This window comes from Cebidichthys violaceus, unplaced genomic scaffold (assembly GCF_023349555.1).
Source record: "Cebidichthys violaceus isolate CVI_PGR_0920_01 unplaced genomic scaffold, fCebVio1.0.p SCAF_6, whole genome shotgun sequence".
NCBI lineage: Eukaryota > Metazoa > Chordata > Actinopteri > Perciformes > Stichaeidae > Cebidichthys > Cebidichthys violaceus.
The window spans coordinates 13,302,282-13,321,649 of NW_027176816.1; the positions used below are offsets into that span (position 1 = coordinate 13,302,282).

The 19,368-nt window shown below is 40.4% G+C and overlaps 2 protein-coding genes across 6 annotated transcripts in view; both read left to right on the forward strand.

The window, feature by feature from the left end:
- trim33 (tripartite motif containing 33) overlaps nucleotides 1-9,072 on the forward strand; it is a 29,645-nt gene extending 20,573 nt beyond the window's left edge. For 2 of the 4 annotated variants that reach the window (XM_068732820.1, XM_068732822.1), the window contains 6 exons: nucleotides 154-578; nucleotides 950-1,061; nucleotides 1,141-1,215; nucleotides 5,119-5,271; nucleotides 6,793-6,843; nucleotides 8,466-9,072. In XM_068732820.1, the coding sequence (XP_068588921.1) occupies nucleotides 154-578; nucleotides 950-1,061; nucleotides 1,141-1,215; nucleotides 5,119-5,271; nucleotides 6,793-6,843; nucleotides 8,466-8,699 (1,050 nt within the window). In that variant the 3' untranslated portion in view covers nucleotides 8,700-9,072. The remainder of the gene's footprint in view (nucleotides 1-153; nucleotides 579-949; nucleotides 1,062-1,140; nucleotides 1,216-5,118; nucleotides 5,272-6,792; nucleotides 6,844-8,465) is intronic. The other 2 variants (XM_068732821.1, XM_068732823.1) reach the window with 1 other exon arrangement.
- A 1,777-nt stretch (nucleotides 9,073-10,849) lies between these two features.
- Nucleotides 10,850-19,136, forward strand: slc66a1 (solute carrier family 66 member 1). Of its 2 annotated transcripts, XM_068733571.1 has the most exons (8): nucleotides 10,850-10,958; nucleotides 11,582-11,781; nucleotides 11,849-11,978; nucleotides 12,405-12,492; nucleotides 12,842-12,996; nucleotides 16,253-16,345; nucleotides 16,898-17,083; nucleotides 18,207-19,136. In XM_068733571.1, the coding sequence occupies exons 2-8, from the start codon at nucleotides 11,588-11,590 to the stop codon at nucleotides 18,291-18,293; spliced, it is 933 nt and encodes a 310-aa protein (XP_068589672.1). In that variant the 5' UTR covers nucleotides 10,850-10,958; nucleotides 11,582-11,587; the 3' UTR covers nucleotides 18,294-19,136. The 2 variants fall into 2 exon arrangements, with proteins under 2 accessions (XP_068589672.1, XP_068589673.1); XM_068733572.1 differs by lacking the exon at nucleotides 18,207-19,136 and having other exon boundaries at nucleotides 16,858-17,083.
- The last annotated feature ends 232 nt before the right edge of the window (nucleotides 19,137-19,368 follow it).

The following is a 19,368-nucleotide window of genomic DNA, read 5'->3' on the forward strand; positions in this document are numbered from 1 at the left end:
AATAAACTTAGCTCCTTGTCATTTGTTTTGTGACATCACTTCTGGGGCGACATAATTACAGACAGTATTGTAAGATATATGTGAGTATAAGACCAGAAGATTATCATCTTGTCTTAAAACCATCCAATGTATTTGTGTGTCTTTTACCCCCAGATGAGCAGTCCGGAGAACAGCCCCCTTCCTGTATTGGGAGTTGTATCTGCCGGCCAAGATGCTCTCAAGGCTTTAGGGGAGCGCATCAAAACAGAACCCCAATCTGAAACTCCTTGTTCTGGACTAAACGCCACCTCCTCTTCTTCAAATTCTACTATGACCTCCACTACCTCATTATCCTCCGAGAACAACAACAGCAACAGCACGGCAGGCGCTCCCCTCACTAATGGAAACTCCAACAAGGGGACGAGCACCAAAGGGGACGGCGCGTTGGCCGGAACAGGCAGTTTTTGTGGGAAAGAGGACGACCCAAACGAAGACTGGTGTGCTGTTTGTATCAACGGTGGTGACCTGCTCTGCTGTGACCGCTGCCCCAAGGTGTTCCACATGAAATGCCATGTGCCCACCATAAAAATCTTCCCAACGTAAGTGATCAGTCTTGGTCGTTTCTTTTGGCGGTGCATTTTTTATAACGATTTAACTGCTGTTGCACACTGCCACAACATTCACACTGAATATTTTGGTTATGTTGTGGAAACACTGAGCATCACAGTGGGAAAGTGGAAAAGTCCTGGAGCATAATTTCTAGAACCCTGTATGTAGAATGGATGAGATGCAACAGTAAAACAGACATTGACAAAGTTGATACCTGATCTGTAGTAACAGGCTCATTCTTGATTAATGTCTGAGCACATTACACATCACCGCAACGTTTGGCTTTAGCTGCAGTTAATTGACCATGCAGATCATGAAAGTTAATGTTAACACAATGTCCTCTCTGTGACTTTTGTCTCAGGGGTGACTTTCTTTGCACGTTTTGCCGGAGTGTGACCACCCCCGAGATAGAGTACTGTGACGACAGCAAGAAAGTGAAAGGAGAGCAGGACCTGAGACCAGATGATCAAAGGGTCAGTACAGCCACCACACCCTCACAGGCCTCCTCATGATCAGTACAAGGCAACTAATACTCTCTTCCCCTCTCTGCAGAAATGTGAACGCCTCCTGCTGCACATCTTCTGTCATGAGCTCAGCGTGGGCTTCAGGGAACCTGTTGCCAGCTCTGTAAGTAGCTCCACATGACTCACTCACACTCGCGCTCACGCACACTCTCTTCAGCTACCTGATGGCCCAGGTCCTGTGTCTTCAGTCCTGTTCCTTTCCTTTTGTTTCTTATGTGGTGACAAAGATACATTTTTCCTCTTTTTTTATTTTCATTAGTCCCCATTGGAGCCAAGTGCAACTGTTGGTTATAATTCCAATATACTTTTATGTCTTTTGCGAACTAGGACTAGCACTGAAAACGCCTGGCAGCCCCTTTTTAGTGTCCTGTGTGCTGATATTTTTTTCTTAAATTTATTTTATTGCATACTGTATTCTATCCTTTATGTTCTGCAGTTTATAATTGATTGGTTAGGTCTTGGTGGGCTCATTATTTTATAAACTCATTAAATCTGTTGAGACATGCTTGTGTTGAAGAGCTGAACAAATTAACATAATTTCTTATATCCCTCATGTTGGCAAAGCAGGTGCAATCATAAACATCTGATTGAGTTTTTAAGTTTGAAAGAAGAAACTCTGAAGAAACGTAGATATTTATGTTGTGCTTGGGGCAAGTTGAAAATGTTCTGGCTTATTTTTACTGTGCTCCCTCAGTACAACTTTGTAAGACATTCTTATTTTTGATTACTGTTTGGGAGGGTGTCCTGTAAGGATCAGGGGTACATCCTGGTTCAATTATGGCTGGGGCCTTTTTGTATACTTTCCTTCTTACTCTCTCCCTACATTTCCTGTCTCTTTTGTCAAGCTATCAAACAAAGGCAAAAATTGCACAATAATCGTCTTAGAAATAAATTACTGTTCACCTAGCACTGTAGGTGTTAAGAACCTTATTGGAACTGCTTGGGTCATCCCTCCAGCTACAGCTACCACACTGAGCAGACAACAAAAAAGATGCTTTTGTGCCTGATGGGATATTTGAGACCTTTTTGATATGTGGTTTGTGTGAGTTACACACTCGTTGCATTGATTCAACAGCATTTCATGTAGGGCTATAATAGTAATAGGCTTTTACTATTTGTAGTTTTTTCCATCAGTGGCTGCGTAGTCGGAATGTGCGGGTTGACTCACAGGTTTGGTGTGTTTGGATAAGCTTACTTGAAAATATCAAGTTATTAATAACTTACAGAAACATTGCGTGGAATGCTCCACAGCGCTCAGTCCTCTGTCCGCACCTACATTTATTTATGTTGACAAAACTGACGAGTTATATTCCTTTTTAAGAAAGTTGATTTAATCAAAAGAGACTCAACTCATTTATTAATCACTTTGAGGATTTTGTTCGAGGATATATGGTTTTCTTTAGGGAGATGACGTCATAAAATATGACAACAGATATTCAAAGCTTTATTGGAATACCCCAATTGAAGCTTTGAATGTAAAAAAATTTGACATTTGGAACAGTCCTGTATTCATGGGACAACAACTCAGCAAGGCATTGAAACCATCTATGAAACAGGAAAAAAAATTTCATCTTTCCGACACTTAAGATAAGATAGACTTTATTGTCCTGAAGGAAATTTGTCTTGGAAACATACATACGGTGTCTGCTGTTAAAACAATACAAAAAGACTGCCACCCACCAGCCAACAAATACATTTCGCACTGCCCATCATACAACACACCTGTAGTGTATAGTTAAGATAATAAAAATAAATTTAAATTTGTATTACAGGGCTTAGGCTCTGGCTAGCTTGCCATTTAGGGCTTTGATGGACAGGGGGACAAAGGAGTTCTTAAAGCGGTTGAGCCTGCACTTGGGGACTCTTAAGCGTCTGCCTAAGGCTGGTATTCAGGGTGGAAGACATGGGTGGGGTCTGAAATAATCTTCTGGGCCTGTCTGATGATAGTTTCATCAAAGACAGCCTGGAGTGTGGGATGCTGTCTGACTCCCATGATTTTTATGGCTCGTTGTGTTAGCCGGGTGATCTGGGCTTTCAGCTGTACACTGAGGTTGCCAAACCAGGCTGATATGCCAAACCGCAGGATGCTCTCAGCTACGGCGTGGTAGAAGAGGAGCAACACTTTCTGGTTGACACCAAAGACCCTCAGCGACGAAGGAAATGTAGTCGCTGTTGGACCCTAGTGCAGACATTTTCTACCTGAATACTCCATGTCAGTTTGTTGTCAATGTGTATACCCAGGTATCTGTAAGAGTCAACCTGTGCTATGTTCTGGTCATGGATAACCATTGGTGAGTGGTCTCCAATGTATTTAGGGTCGAATACCATCTCCTCTGTTTTCTTGACGTTGAGGATGAGGAAGTGTTTGTCGCATGTGGTGGAAAAAAAAAATCCTATACCCGCTTTGCATGAGTCTTCTAATGCTGAAATACATAATACCAAAAACCAGGTTGTCTTTTAAGTATTTATTCTCTGCGCAGAGAAGGTTCAATCATCACAACAGAATGCGTACAGTCTCAGTGAGGAAGAACCTCGAAAAAAGTGAACAAGCTTTCTTTATACAGAATGAGCAAAGGTGGGGGCCGATGGCCAACATTACAGACGTTTCGGTCTCAGACTTTTGGTCTCAGACTGATAGGAACAACAAGTGAAAACAAACGGCCAGCAACCAAAACAAGCGGCCCAAAGGCCTTGGCATGGAACATTCTCATACAACACAGTTAGTTATCTATGTGAACAGAGAGGGAGAATTATTCTTTTGCACAACAGAGACACGATGAAGTTCAACAAAGTCCAGAGCAAAATTACTTATGCATGAATACAATATACTGAGATACTGAGTAGAAATATATACTACGTAAAAAATTACCATTACACGCACCACTGGACAAAGTTCTGAATCTCATGTTTGTATACAACTGTATCTGATGTGTCAGACATGAGACCCAGGATGGCTGTATCATCAGAAAACTTTATCATGTAATTGTTAGCAGTGCTGCATGTGCAGTCATTGGTGTACAGGGGGAACAGGGCTGGTGAACTGACGCACCCCTGGGGGGGGCGCCGGTGCTGATGGTCAAGGGTTCAGACAAGGTCCTGTTCACCCTGACCTGCTGGGTACAGTTGGTGAGGAATGAGTGGTACCACTTAATAGTGAAGGGGTTGACATTCATCAGCTGCAGTGTTTTCAGGAGAACATGAGGCTGTAGGGTGTTAAAGGCTGAACTGAAATCTACAAACAACAGTCTAGCATAGGCCCTTGGATTTTCAAGGTGTTTAGTCACTAGATGCACTATATGGTTGCATCATCAGTGCCTCTCTGCTGTGTGTATGCAAATTGGTAGAGGTCTAGCTGTGGGTCTACATCCAGCTGTAGTTTGCTCACCATGAGCTTCTCTATACACTTCATCACAACAGAGGTTAGAGCGATAGGTCTAAAATCATTATTCTCCTGTGGACAGGGTTTCTTAGGGACAGGTGTGACGATTGCCTTTTTCCATTGTGTTGGTACAGTGTGAGAATCTAGGGACCTCTGGAAAATGGGGCACCAGGCACGTGTCGCTTCATCTGCACATGTTTTTAATAGAAAAGCAGAGATACCGTCTGGACCTGTGGCCTTGTTGACATTGATTTGCTTAAGGACCTTGTTGACGGATTTATGGTCAATCTCTAGCCCGTCAACATCGTCAATAGCAATACCATCAAGCACCATGTCACATTCAGCAGAGAAGTCATAATTGTTAAACCGCTTGTAAAAAACATTCGGCTCATTTGCTTTAGCCAGTTCATCTACAGCATGTAAGGATTTTTTTTCTTAATTCTCATGTCTTACTTATCCCTTTGGTATCGCAGAACTACTTTGCTGTATGCCAAAATTGAAACCCAAGCTATCCTCAAAAAGCAAGCCACATTGTTCTCCGCCTCTCGTGTTCAAGCCAAATACAAACTTTTCGACATCCTCTGATGCAGTTGGGAGATATTGTCTGACCTAGTTTTGTTTAACCAGGTGCCAAACTACTACAAGATCATCAAGCAGCCCATGGACCTGAAGAAGGTGAAGAGGAGGCTGCAGTTACGAAGCTCACAGTACTACCAGACCATCCAGGAGTTTGTGTCCGACATGCGTCTGATCTTCAAAAACTGTGCAAATTACAACGAGGTGAGCGGCATGAATCCTGAGCCTGCTTTGGAGAATGGCTTCCACTTGTGTGTGTGTGTGTGTGTGTGTGTGTGTGTGTGTGTGTGTGTGCGTGTGCGTGTGCGTGTGTGCGTGCGCGCGTGCATGCAGACAGACAAGGGTTAGACTGATATGAGTTGGAGTTTAAATTGCCACCAGCTAATTGAATAGCTTCGATTGAATCATTTGACCAGTTTAAGGCCCCAAAGATAAGTGGTATTAGGTCTAATATATTAGTCTAACCTTGTGTGAAGACACAGCCTGACATCGGAAAAGAAGGTGGGAATGGGTGCTTACGGCCTGCGATGTGCGTACAGTTCTGTACACCTACTAACATTGGCTGTTGCGGGTGATGGAGTATAGAGGCGTCACTGTGCTTTCATCACACCGACTGCCGTAATGCTGTCTGAACCCTGTTAACACTGTCTGCATCACAATGACAAATTTGGTTTTTAATGATTTGGTTTTTAATGTGTCACTATGATTCGTCTATTGGGGAAATTATTTACATGAACGTATACTGGATGTATTTATTTGTTGTGGGTTGTGGGTATAATTGCTTATGATCTCATAAACCCTCCTGTGTGTAATTCAATCTAGCTTGATATGTCATCTAGAGGGATCCACTATAACGGATACTTTATTTATAATATTTATTATGATCATGTGTTTCTCCTTCCAAAGACATATGGGAGCTTCTACTTTTTCAAGAAGTTAACAATGTGTGGAATGACAACCCAGACTGCCCCGAGACGTCACTTTATTTGGCCAGTGTTGATCTTAGGACAACTTCACCATACATATGACATTATAATGTAACAAAAATCTAAATATTTCCAGGCATGAGCATTACAACATGTTCTGATGAACTAGTACCAACAAAATATAGATTATCAGCTAAAGGCGGCTGTCCTGTTGAATGCTATCCCTGTCAAGAAAAATCAGCCTACGTACCAATTCATGGAATTAAAAAACAAATCAAACTAAAAACATAATTAAAATTCTATTTTTCGATGTTATCAGAAGTTATTATGAAGAGCCTTGGAGAGCTGCAGGGCTTAAGCACTGGATAAGTGAAGCCTTTGATGGTGTTGATAGCATTCTCGGAGAAAATTATTTTCTACTTCTTTGAACTATTTCTGTCAGCTACAGTTAAATAATCTGGTTGATTCATTTCTGTGATTATATCGGTTGTTAAGAAAAACGTCTTGACAAACATTTACACAGAAGTGGTGAAGAAACAGACAGAACTGTGTCTGTAAAAACAAAAAAAGAAGTGCATTGTATGTACCACCATAGAGATGTTGATATTGAACATGTCACACGTTCCCGGTAGCCAGACTATACTTGCTGTTCATTTCTGCTTAAACAACCTCTAGGCTTGAGCACAGTAGGCCGTAAACAGATTTCTGATCTGTTATTATTTAACCTGCCTGTGCTGTGAACTCTTTTCTCCCCCCCTGCTGCTTCACTGTTTGTTATAATGTTATTGCCCCTTTTTAGATGTCTCGAATAATCCAGGTTTATGATGAGGAGAAACAGATTAATATGCAGGTAAGCCGTTTCAAATGGAGAACAGATGTCCGGTCTCCTCCCACTGAGGCTCCAAGAAATGTTTTTGCCTTTCATCTTAGCATAGAGAATTAGAGAGCAGCAGACATGGCCAGTCATACAGTTTCAAACTACAGAAATTGTGCATAGAATGGCTGAAAAATGGATTACATTTTTTCCATTTAAATTCTAATGAGAGGTGGTAAGAACTGTGTTAGAGGTTACAGGGTCTGGAGGTCTAATACATGTGCTATTTGCTTCAGAGGTCTTGAAATCAGTTTATTTAAGGGGCAAGTATACTCCGTCTGTGTTAGCCCATTTCTGTATCTTTCTGAAACCGACACGCCGTACGAACCACAAACTCTTACGAACCACTTCTTTTCAATTCTAGCCTACATGTGCTTGATTCTACGATGCAAAACATAATGTAGTATAGATGTGTTTTGTAATTTATCAGGGGCTGTGCAACCTGACGGACATTCATGTTGCTTTTCACTTGTATATATAATTAATCATAAGTCATTTCTGTATTTTCTATTTCAAATGCATGTAAACATGCGTGCATTTTAGTTTAAAATGCATGCTTCTTTACTTGGCAAATAGTTGTTTGCTGCTTTATTAATAGCTCTGACACAACCATTTATTATTCTCATCTTACGAACATATATTCTTTATATTAAAGGTTCTACATATGATATTCAGAATATGACACTACATTTATATGTATATAACATATTCATATATACGTACACAATTAATTATAGCGTGACTTTAACCCCAGGCTGAAAAGCAGTGTTTTGCTGCCCTCTAGTTGAAAGTTGTATGCCTGTTTCACCTCTGAGCACAACCAGCTTCACTGATCGCAAGTGTACTCTGTTGAACCTGTAACCATTTGTACTTTACTGCAGCAGGTTGAAAAGTCAAACCACTGGAGAGGTGAAAATGAGTGGTTATGAGAGAGGTTGAAAGTATATCCACGGGAGAGGCCCAAAACAAGTCAGGGCTTGCACGGCCCCTCGTAGCATTTAGCTCATTTAATATTTATTTACATATAAATTCAGATTAGCGGGGGGGCACAGGTCGTAGTTTGAAACCCCTGAGCTTCAAATGTAGGAAATGTCTGTGTTAATTTAAACTCCAAACAGTCCCAGTGTTAACACAATCCCATATTTATTTATTTACTGTACTTTTTTTTTTTTTTTCTTTTTTTTTAATGTGCTGTGTTCTTTTCATGTAACCTCAAAAAAAAATGTCTGTGTCAGTCGTGGTATCAAAACTATTTTAAGTATTCATGTTGTTCTAACTGGTTCTTAACAAGCAGGAAGTATTTGAAACTAGCCTAAATTATATATTGACCCTCATCTATGATTGTGTAAATGCTTCATGGAGCCACAGTGGGACAGGGCGGTAGGATATCTCTGCTCTGTACAGCAACGTTGAGCCCGGGCCACCCTACCACTAGGAGTCTTAACCTGATCTAATTTGTCTCCTCATTCTCCTCTTCCTCCTCCCTGCTTCATCCCGTTTATTTATCCTGCTTAATTGTACTCATACCCCCTGCTGCCTCCATATCACTCTTTACCCTCTTCTTCTCTCCCCCCCTACTCCTCCTCCTCCTCCGGCAGGTGGGATCAGAGATGGCGATATCTGGCAAGGCAGTAAGCCTGTACTTTGAGGAGAAGTTGCAGGAGATGTTCCCAGGGCAGAGCTTCCCCGAAACACCCGAAACACCCGACACTGAGTGCCCAGAAACAAAGGAAAAGATGGACGATGGCGACACGGACGACTCTGAGGACTACTTCATACAGCCCAGACGCAAACGGTTAAAAACGGACGAGAAAGTGGTCCACATCAAGTGAGAACCATTCACAAAAGAAACAAGAGAAGTGTAAAAACTGTCTTCCTCAAAATCCCACACTTCTCCTTTGTTTGAGGCAGCAGACGAAAGGGACAAGATTCACTGTACAAACTGCTTTGGGTTATCTCATCCTCGCCTTGGGAAGAAAATACTGTCGACTACATTAGACATCTGCCTTCAAAAGAACTCTTAACAGAAACATAGAAGAGCTGCATTTCCTCCTTATTTCATGGACAACTCGCCTGTACATATTTTTGATGTAGGACTTGTTTTGCAGTAGTTAAATTAATGATTGCTCTTTTCTTTTCTATCATCCATTTTCATTGGTAGATTTGTTGTGACGGTTGCTTTATAAAACGTTTGATTCCTTCGTTCCCAGTTCTTAATGTATAATATCTATACTTTGACATGAAACCAAGTATTTGTATTACTTTGTGGAAGCATTGTGTAAATAAGAGAATCTAGCCCACTGAAGGTATTCCTACGGTATAGATGTTTGGTTGCGTCATCAATAAAACCTGTTCTTGAAATATAGTAAAGAAAATGTGTGGCCCAGGATTCAAGATTCCTACCTTCAAAATGTTTGCTTAATGTTATTTCAATTGTGGTGCGTAAACATCTAAAAACTACATCGCTTTACAGAAAGTGTCCTGTTACTTTGAAAAGTACACATGGTAACATTAGGCATGTATTATATTTATTTTTAAAGTCCTAAACCAATGCAATTTAAAGTGAATGGAATGTGAATTTAAATGGTGAACTTTACATACATAGTGCATTAAAACATCAAAATGCTGTAATGGTTCATGGCTCTATGCCAAGAAGAAGTCACCGTTGACTCCATAAACAATATCACAGCCTCGACTAATGCATTGCAACATTCAGTCCCTCTTTCTGTCGTTACGAGCACTTTGACACATTAAACTGAACCAGCGGTCGGAGTCACTTTACAAGAAGCTGATGACAGTGGAAACTTGCTTTATAGTCCTGAAAATATACACGCACGAGCTGACATCAGCGTAGTAAGGTGCTGAGTCCTCAGTCTGACAGTCTGCTGACCACCTTTCACCATCTTAAACATTTTCGGAAGTAAAAATCCTCTCGTGTCTTTTTCAATCCCAGTTGGACATCGGATTTGATCGTCTGTTCATGGTAGGATGTTTTTCTCTTGACAATTGTTTGCTCATCTCAAACAAGATTAACCAGAACAATTAGTTTCGATTTTAAAGTAGCCTCCTTTGTGTTGTGATAACGATAATTATCATAACGTTTAACAAAATGAGAAGGATGGCCACTGATAAATCCAAAGTTCACTGAGTGAGAACATTTGCATACAAGCCCGCTTTACTCAGGATTTACTCACGTGGACCTGGTAATATTATATAATCACCTATAGGTGTATTTTTTGGCAGCTACATACTAAAATGCAAAGTTAGTTGAAGAATGTAGGAGGCCTCGGGGCTAATGACTGAATTACCATGTGGAGAGATTAATTTAACGAAGCTTGTAGATATGTGATGAGAGTGTGTGAAATGTGTGAGCTCTGGAACATCAAATTGTTTGTCCCGGTTCTTCTACAGATCAATAACATGACAGCATTCCGCTGCCTTGTTCCACTGCATTAACAAATGTTTTACAATCGTCTACAGAGAATGTTATACACTGACGTTGATCCTGAACTTTAATCGGAATAATGTGTGTTCATCAACCTTCAAATCATAACAAATCCATAAGGAGAAAGGAATCCGTTATCGAGAGCTCTATGATCAATTATAGACGTTTTGTTTTTCCATAAAACATGGATTACTATGATGGCATGGTGTGCTGTGGATCAATTGAGGCATCAGAACAATCTGATGCAAACAACTGAATAAAACAAAACAAAAATTCCCTCATATTCCCCTTTTATGCTTCTTAAAATCACAATGTGTTAAAATGTATTATAGACAACTTGGAGGGATGTCTGGCACACATTCCCAATCCTCGGCGAGGGATATTCTTATGAAATTGATGAAATATACGTTCCTGGAGCCCGATCCCAATTTAACTTTATTTCAAAAGACAGGCTTGTTTGAAGCCAAGAGCCGCAAGTCACGTGCCAGTTCCTCGATGATCCTGCAGTGACGTTTCAACCCACCGACCAATCGGCTCACGGACAAAGGCCCAGCTGGTTTATCTGCCTGCTTCCGTGTTGTTCCCACATTGTCGGAGAAGTTGTTGTTCAGCTAAGGACTCTGTCGGAAAGTCAGCGGTCACACAGGCAAGATACATCTCCTTTACTCACTTCATTCTTCGGTTATTTTGATGTAAAGGCAAAATCCAACTGTATATTCGTCGGTTGTTGAAGTTACTAGCTTACGTTAGCTAAGTGGCTAACTAATAATTTGATTTACCGTAATTCTGTGGTTTCTATTCAGTGCATTTTGTGTGAAACAAACAAAAACAAGTATGTTTTCTGTAGTAGAGTGTAGACACACACACCAACACTTCATTCAGCTGTCTGGTTCTAATCAGCTAACAGAAGAATGTGGATAAACGGACTTTTTTTATGTTTTTAATTGCTCAACAACCTTTGACCCAGTTGTGACCGCGTTAACTGGACACCGGTGTTATGTCCTAAGCTGTGTTGTTCTCCTTGGTGTTTTGTTTATGGCTGATTCAAGCTTGTGTTGACGCTCCGAAAACTCCACATCTGTGCCGTATGGTTTGATAAGTGGGTACATGTTTCTGTTTTATTCTGTCTAGGAAGCATCGTGTAAATATTTTTTTGTAGGCTGGAGATGTAACCTGTTAGCGAGAACTGAAGACGTGGAATAAGGATGTTTTTTTTGTTGTTGTTTTTTTAATAAACCACAAACAACAAACTCTTTTTTTTCTCTCCAGCATACTATGAGGACAGACGGAGTCCTCACACGCGGTGCCTTTGGATTGACCACTCAAGAAGGAAACTTCACCTCCCTTTGCCCCAACGGGTCCAAATGGGTCTGGGAAGGGCTTGGGGAATGTGCCCAGGATGCGAGGGACATGGCTAGCGTTTATCTGGGCCTCCTGTCCATCCTCTGCTTCATGGTGTCTTCACTTCCGTAAGTGTTTGTTTTGGTGCCTCATCAGAGGAAGTGCTCTTTCATCTGATCATGTTTGTGATTGCAGACAGTACTACAGCTCGTGTAAAACAGGGAACATGGACAGTGCCCTCTCTATTTGGTTTCTGCTGCTGTGGTTGGGAGGTGACACCTGTAACCTGGTTGGCTCCTTCTTGGCGGACCAGCTTCCGCTTCAGGTGACTTGTAGTGGTTTTAAGATTGTGTCAGTGTTTCTATAAATCATTGTATTTGGTCTATAAAATATCAAAACCAATGATCATTGGAAGTCATGAAAAACAGAAATTAAAAAAATTATTGAGATTTTTATTTTCATTCAAAGAAACAAAATTACATATTTTTTTTGTATAATGATATGACAATTGTCACATTTTTAAAGCTGTTATCTGCTAATTATTGTTTGTGCCTTGATCAGTGACTTGATTGAGTAATTGATTATTCAAATTTGTATTGATAATTTTTCTGATAATTGACTAATTAATTACGTGACTATTCATGTCAAATTCTGACAACAATAGATTTTTAAAGTTAATTCAATTATATTGACTATTTGTGCGAAATATTTTTTTTTTTTCACAACTTGTGTCTTTCTCCTTGTCATCCAGACATATACTGCCGTTTATTATGTTTTTGCTGACCTGGCGATGCTGGGCATGTACTTATACTACAAGATATGGAACAAGATGTTAGAAAGTGAGTGTTATTTTTTCTTTCACTACTCAATTTTTACAAATGCACAATATAAGAACCACGTTCTTGTTTTGTTGATTTCTTGATGCAGCCACTACTAAGGCACTGCTTAATTCTTAGATCAGTTTTTATCTGACATAGCTGCATAATGAAAAGCGTCTCATATCAGTGCCGAGGAACAATGATCCAACACTAGTCCAGACGGGTTATTACTGTACCCGGTTATGTCATCACATGCCTCATGTTGCTGCAGTTGTTCCACTGCTGGTGAACTCTGACCCTTGTCTGGAGGAATGTGCTTCGATGTCTTTCCTGGTATTGATGCTGAACCCAGGTGTTGTCTCTTCCCCAGGCAGGAGGGTTCTGCACGTGGTGGGTGTCGCCTGTGTCCTGGGCTTCACCGCAGGCCTCGCCCCACTCCCTGGATTAGGTGCCCAACATGAAGTTGTTCCTTCTGGGTTCAGAGGTCGCGCCTTGCTCTCAACCGCCAATGTCAGTCACATCAAGGTGAGACATATTCAGTTGTTTATTAGTGACCCGAGGGGGGTAAATGCATTTTGTCTGGCTTTTTATTAGGGCCCGAGCACCGACGTAGTCGGAGCGGAGGACCTATTGTTATTCTAATGTTTTTTATTAGGGCCCGAGCACCGACGTAGTCGGAGCGGAGGACCTATTGTTATTCTAATGTTTTTTATTAGGGCCCGAGCACCGACGTAGTCGGAGCGGAGGACCTATTGTTATTCTAATGTTTTTTATTATTATTATTATTATTATTATTATTATTATTATTAGGGCCCGAGCACCGACTTAGTCGGAGCGGAGGACCTATTGTTATTCTAATGTTTTTTTATTATTATTATTATTATTATTATTATTATTATTATTATTATTATCGTACCAGTTTCATTGCAAAAAGGAGGTGCTTGGGATACTGGGAATCTTTTGAAATTTGGCACAAAATTCAATCGTGGTGAAAATTCCAGTATTATTGGGGTGTCCAGCTGCGGCATGACATTTTGGCTCGATAGCGCCCCCTACAGAGTAGCCCCAACTTTGGGTTTCACCTAGCTGTATGAAATTTGGTAGGTATGTGGAACGTGATGGGACGTACAAAAAAGTCAAAAGGAGGTATATCCTAAACCAAACAGGAAGTCGGCCATTTTGAATTTTATGACGTTTTTGGACCGTTTCAAGGCACCGTACTTTAACGAACTCCTCCTAGAGATTAAACCCGATTGCCTTCAGATTTGGTCAGTATGCTCTTGAGACCTTGGCAGTGAAACGATACTCAAAGATCAAAAAGTTATCAAACTATGTGTCCGTGGCGTGGCGGCAAAAAAACACCATTCGCCATGAAACAGGAAGTTGTTGTAACTCGGCTGTACATTGCCTAATCTGCTCCAAATTTCTCATATGTCCTAACATCCTGACCCTGAACACATGTATATGACAATTTAGAATCATAGTAATAGCGCCACCTAGTGGCAACAGGAAGTCATAGGTTGTGTACTTTGACACCCTACTGCTCACAGATTAATCGGATCCCTCTCAAATTTTGTCACAAAAGCTGTAAGACCTTGATAATGCTTCATTGTGAAAATTGTAGGAAGTTGTCGAAGCATGGCGACGTGGCAGCTCTGCGAATTTCGATCCTTCGCCATGAACAAATAAACTGATGTAACTCGACTCTGCAACTCAGACCTTTACCAGATTTCCCATGTTTGATGAGTCTGTGGTCCTGAAGACATCTACAGAACAATTTTGTATAATAGTCATAGCGCCACCTACTGGTAACAGGAAGTAAAAGTTTCTATACTTTGGCATGTTTCTCTTAGTAGATAAATCTGATGAACATCAAATTAGTTCCACACAAATATAAGAAGTTCATAATGCCAGTTCATGAAGCTTTTGATGTTTCGTCAAACGCCGTTGCCGTGGCGACCCAGTCTTTGCCGTGAAAAACGAAGATGCTTTTGAGGGGCTAAAAATGCTTGAAACATAAGCAAACTTGGCACACAGATTTAAAGCCAAAAGTTTAGTTACATGTTATGGTTCTATTGCTCTATAGTGGAGAGTCGGCTCAATAGCGCCCCCTACAATATTTCGACAAAGCAGCCCTCGCAGTACGTTAGACCTAGATGTATGAAATTTGGTATGAATATGTATCACATGTGGACTTAAATAAAAGTATCTTGGGGCCATGCCCTAAACCCAACCGGAAGTCAGCCATTTTGAATTTTGTATGAATTTCTAGTGTCGTTTTAGACATTTCCAGGCGCTCTACTTTAACGAACTCCTCCTAGGGAATTAATCAAATCAACTTCAAATTTGGTCAGTACAATCTAAAGATCTTTGTGATGAAAAGTTACTCAAAGGTTGTTGTTTCGTGAAAGGCCGTTGCCGTGGCGACGCATTCTTCGCCACGAAAAACAAAAGTGTTTTTGAGGGGCTAAAAATGCTCAAAACGTAACCAAACTTGTCAAACACATTTAAAATCCTGAATGTAGTTATCTGATGTGATTTTAATGCTTCAGAGTGGCAAGTTGGCTCGATAGCGCCCCCTACAATTTTTTGACAATGCAGCCCTCGCAGTACGTTTCACCTAGCTGTATAAAATTTGGTAAGCAGATGTATCACATGTAGACTTAACAAAAAGTCTTAGTGGTCCATGCTCTAAACCCAACCGGAAGTCAGCCATTTTGAATTTTGTATGAATTTCTCCGTTTTTTTTCCATTTCCATGTGCTGTACTACGAACTCCTCCTAGGGAATTAATCCGATCAACTTAGAATTTGGTCAGAACAATCTAAAGACCTTTGCGATTAAAAGTTACTAAAAGCTTTAGAATTCATCAAACATGGACTTGGTGTAGCGGCCATTTTACATGGTTCGCCATCATCCATCAATCTGTTGTAACTCAACTGTACTTTGTCAAAACTGTCCCAAAGTTGACTTCCTTGATTACTGTCATGATTTTAGGACATCTGCATGCCAATATTAACTCATTGTCACAGCACCACCTACTGGCAACCACGGACGTAAGCAGGATTCTATAATTACAGCAGCCAGAACACTGAACTTAATAAAAGGGTTTGTGGACACACCATGAGAAAAAGACTTCTCTGATCTAAATATGTGCAAACTAAGATGCTTGGAGAGCAAAAGTTAGACAACAGTGGTTCTCAAACCATGTCAGTAGGCATTAGTATAAATGATCTGTCCAGGGCTTCTACATGAGAATCAGGTTAAATGTTATAATGAATGCTTCACACTACAATCTAAAGTTGCAGAAGAGCTTAAAATGAAAACAGTGTTAAATTGAAGTGTTCAAGTAAAAGCAAATGACACTGCTGTTCTGTTAACTTTCATGTAAGTCCAAATACAATCAGCAGGACACTGTAGGGAGTTGAACTTCGTCACAGTAAACTGACAGTCTGTTATATTTCAAACATTGAAGTGCATTCACGCACATCCATTTTCTTAAAGATCTTAACAGGCTTACATCTATGATTGTATTGGAGGTACACTTAAAACATTTGAGGCTTAAGACCTGGCAACATGATCTTGCTACGCTGCTGGTTGAGGCAGGAAATACTGTTTAACTCGTGCACGCAATGTATGATGGTCACAGAAATGCATGGCTGCGTCAACCAGAGTCCTGCCAGTACCCTCGACGTGCGTGAAGTTGCGAGGGCCCGATCAATGCTGCTTGCAGCTTTAATTTGTGGTGTAATGTTGTTGTTTCTGCCTCTCTGTCGCTACAGACTTTTACCACTAAAGAAATTATTGGATTCTCCATCGGCTCAGTGTCGTCAGTCCTCTACCTCTTTTCCAGACTTCCACAGATGTACACTAATGTGAGTATGACAAAGTGGGTCCTGCTGCAAATGTGTTAATTCCTTTGTAATATTGGCTGCATACTGTAGGACGTTAGCTGATACTAATACTTATGCTAACACTAATAACAAATGGCTAATAATAATAATTAAAGTATCCTCATAATATTACTTCAGCATCACTGTAAATTTGGCACTTTCAAATTTATAATTTTTACAGTTTATATTTTTGTAATTGCACATATTTTCTTATTACACTAATGTTTGTTAAAGTACTTCCAATACAACAAGCTCTAAACAATAATATTAAAGGTGGAAAACAGAGTCTCATATTGGGTCAGGTATCCATGGGATACTGGGTAATAAGTAACATTCATAAAAGTAACATTCATAAAATATTTCCAAATTTAAAATGATAGGTAACGATAAATGAGATATGTAGAAATGCATGTGGAATGATAATAATTATGGACAAAAAAAGTCTGTGAATGCATTACAAGTTGTGTTTTGATGTACGTTTGAATCTGCACCAGATGAAAAATGTCCCTCCCGTCCTCTCACTTCTCCCCAAAGTTCAAGAGGAAGTCGACAGAGGGGGTGTCTTTCTTCCTGTTCGCGCTGGTCATCCTGGGAAACACCACATACGGCCTGAGTGTCCTGCTGAAGAACCCTGATGAGGGCCAGGGAGAGAAGAGCTACATGATCCATCACTTGCCCTGGCTCATCGGCAGCCTCGGCACCCTCTCCTTAGACCTCTTTGTATCCTTTAAAGAATTACTGGAAAGCATGGACCGTCATTGCCGGGTCTCTGTGCTCTCCATTTATCCCACGTACATGCTACATTTTAGGCATTGCTGAGCTGGAAGAGGGGACACTTAATCAGATGGGTTTAGGTCTCGTGACTGTGTGTGTTGAAACACAATATGCAGTATCAAAGGTCCAAGCACTCACAGGGAAATTAGCTTGTCACAAGCAAAGAAACAAGACTGTAGAAGCTGCACTAGTGCCTCCTGGAGGCCATGTGCTTCTTTGCACCCCACAAAAGTGGTGGACTTCAGTAGGCTTGCTGCTTTCGTTTTTAATGATCATATAGCCAAGGCAGAAAAATGTGACCTGATGATGAGTGGGTGTTGTATTTTATTTTATTTTTTTGTGGGCCAGCTCTTAAAACTAGCAGCATATATAAATGTCAGCTCATAGCCCAGCTCTGCTGTCACAATCAATTGCAGTAAGAATATGGTACAGCAACATGTTTAGATTAACCTGCTGTGCCCCCAGATGAAGATTTCGATGATAAGATCAATATCACATCAATGTCTTTCAGGCAAATATGAAACAACAGTCAGGACACTGCTAGCTTATGCTTAGTTCATGCTAACTAAGCTAACTGTGGCAAACAGCAGAGAATCCAGGAAGTCACAACGCAAACTAATTCTTTAGGTACTGTGGTCACTAGCAGAGAATATGCATCATTGTGCTCAGAGACCAACCAGTATGCGATGCTGGAATAATAATTCCTGGGCCTAGCTTCTTTTTTCTTTTTTTTTAGTTTCAATGTTGGTAATTTGTCCAAATGCAACTTTATTTAGGAGCATGCAATACATTTGCAGTTAATTAAAGTGAACCTGAGACTTAAGGGTGTCCTGGTTATCTGGAGCCCCAAAGCCTACGATGCCCAGTTGGGAATCCAATCCTGTACATCCGATGTAAAGGAGTCTGGTATTCAGTAAAATATATTTGTAATACCATAAATAAGAGTCACTTCACGTATTCATTTCATTACTTTATTGTTAAATATTATCTCAAGTTTGTCATTGTTGTTTGTGTTTCTAGCTGCATAAAAAAGACACTTTCCCAGGATTTCCTTGACGTTGTGGTTCAGATCTCCATCCAGTTCTTAATTTACCGCAAACCTAAGTTGGTGGTGGACGGCGGCCACAGTGAGACAACGCCTCTCATTGGGAGCTAAGCCGAGAGTGTACTGGTGGTACACGAACGGACACTCACTTCCTCAAAATCACATTTCTAACAGAATCAGGATGAAAGAACATTTTAGTGAGATTTTATAGTGTAATTTCTTATGCTCTTTTCATGTTTACACTTTGTTTTTATCTGCAAAAGTACTGTGGCAGATGAAGTCCTTCCCCTGGAGTTCAACTGCAGTGATGTGATTTATGATTCTCTTAATGTTCGAGTTTTAAAGGGACGATTGAAGGTTTTCGCACATGGATTAGAAACTCCTCCTGTCAACCCAAAATCCTCCTGTTTTTAGGTCACAACCTCAATTTGATTTCAGACCTAATATAGATGTCAGAATTCTGCTGGCCAGGGTGACCAGACCTCACAGAGGTTTCACTCAAAGTATTCTGGTGTTTTTAAGTTGCCAAACACTTTGACGGCAGTGACACTTAACCGCTGCATGAAGCCCAGTTTCATCCTGTTGCAGTGACGTGTCTGACCGTAAAAGAAGAAATGTTTTGCAAAATATTTCCAAATGTAAATTATATTTAGTCAATTTTGAATTTATGTTTACACCAAGTGCTTTAATCACAGTTTTGAGAATTGGAATTTTTTGTTCATTTTAGATGTCTTTTTTTATTTGTAGTGATATGATTTTATTTTAATTTATTTTATTAGCTTTTTAAAAATGCAGACACTGTTACAACACACCCGTTTTTCATTTACACATTTTAATTTCTTCATTCTCACTGTTTTTTGCACAACAAAAGTTAGTGTTGTACTTATTATATTTAATATGTTCAGTAGGTCAGTGTACTGTAAAGATTAAACAATAAATAAGTAATTTTCTGTTCTTTTTGATTCTGGGCTGATTTTTTTATGTATTAAAAAAACTCTGCTATTGAGAAGAAAAACACTCTGGGGGCGCTTCCTTCCCTACAGTTTACTCTCTTCACCTCCCACTTTTTTTTAGCCCAGCAGAGGTCAAGGCCTGCTCTTGGCCTTGATGTTGACCTTTGCCGACCTCAACCCCTGCTGACTGTGTTCGACCTGCTCCTGGGAGGCCTTGACAGTCATGTTGTTTT

Coding starts and splice junctions, on each gene's coding strand:
- slc66a1 (XM_068733571.1), top strand. CDS start 11,588: ATGAGGACAGACGGAGTCCTCACACGCGGTGCCTTTGGATTGACCACT. Junction 12,997..16,252: donor CCAATGTCAGTCACATCAAG/GTGAGACATATT, acceptor CTGTCGCTACAG/ACTTTTACCACTAAAGAAAT. Junction 17,084..18,206: donor CCCTCTCCTTAGACCTCTTT/GTATCCTTTAAA, acceptor GTTGTGGTTCAG/ATCTCCATCCAGTTCTTAAT.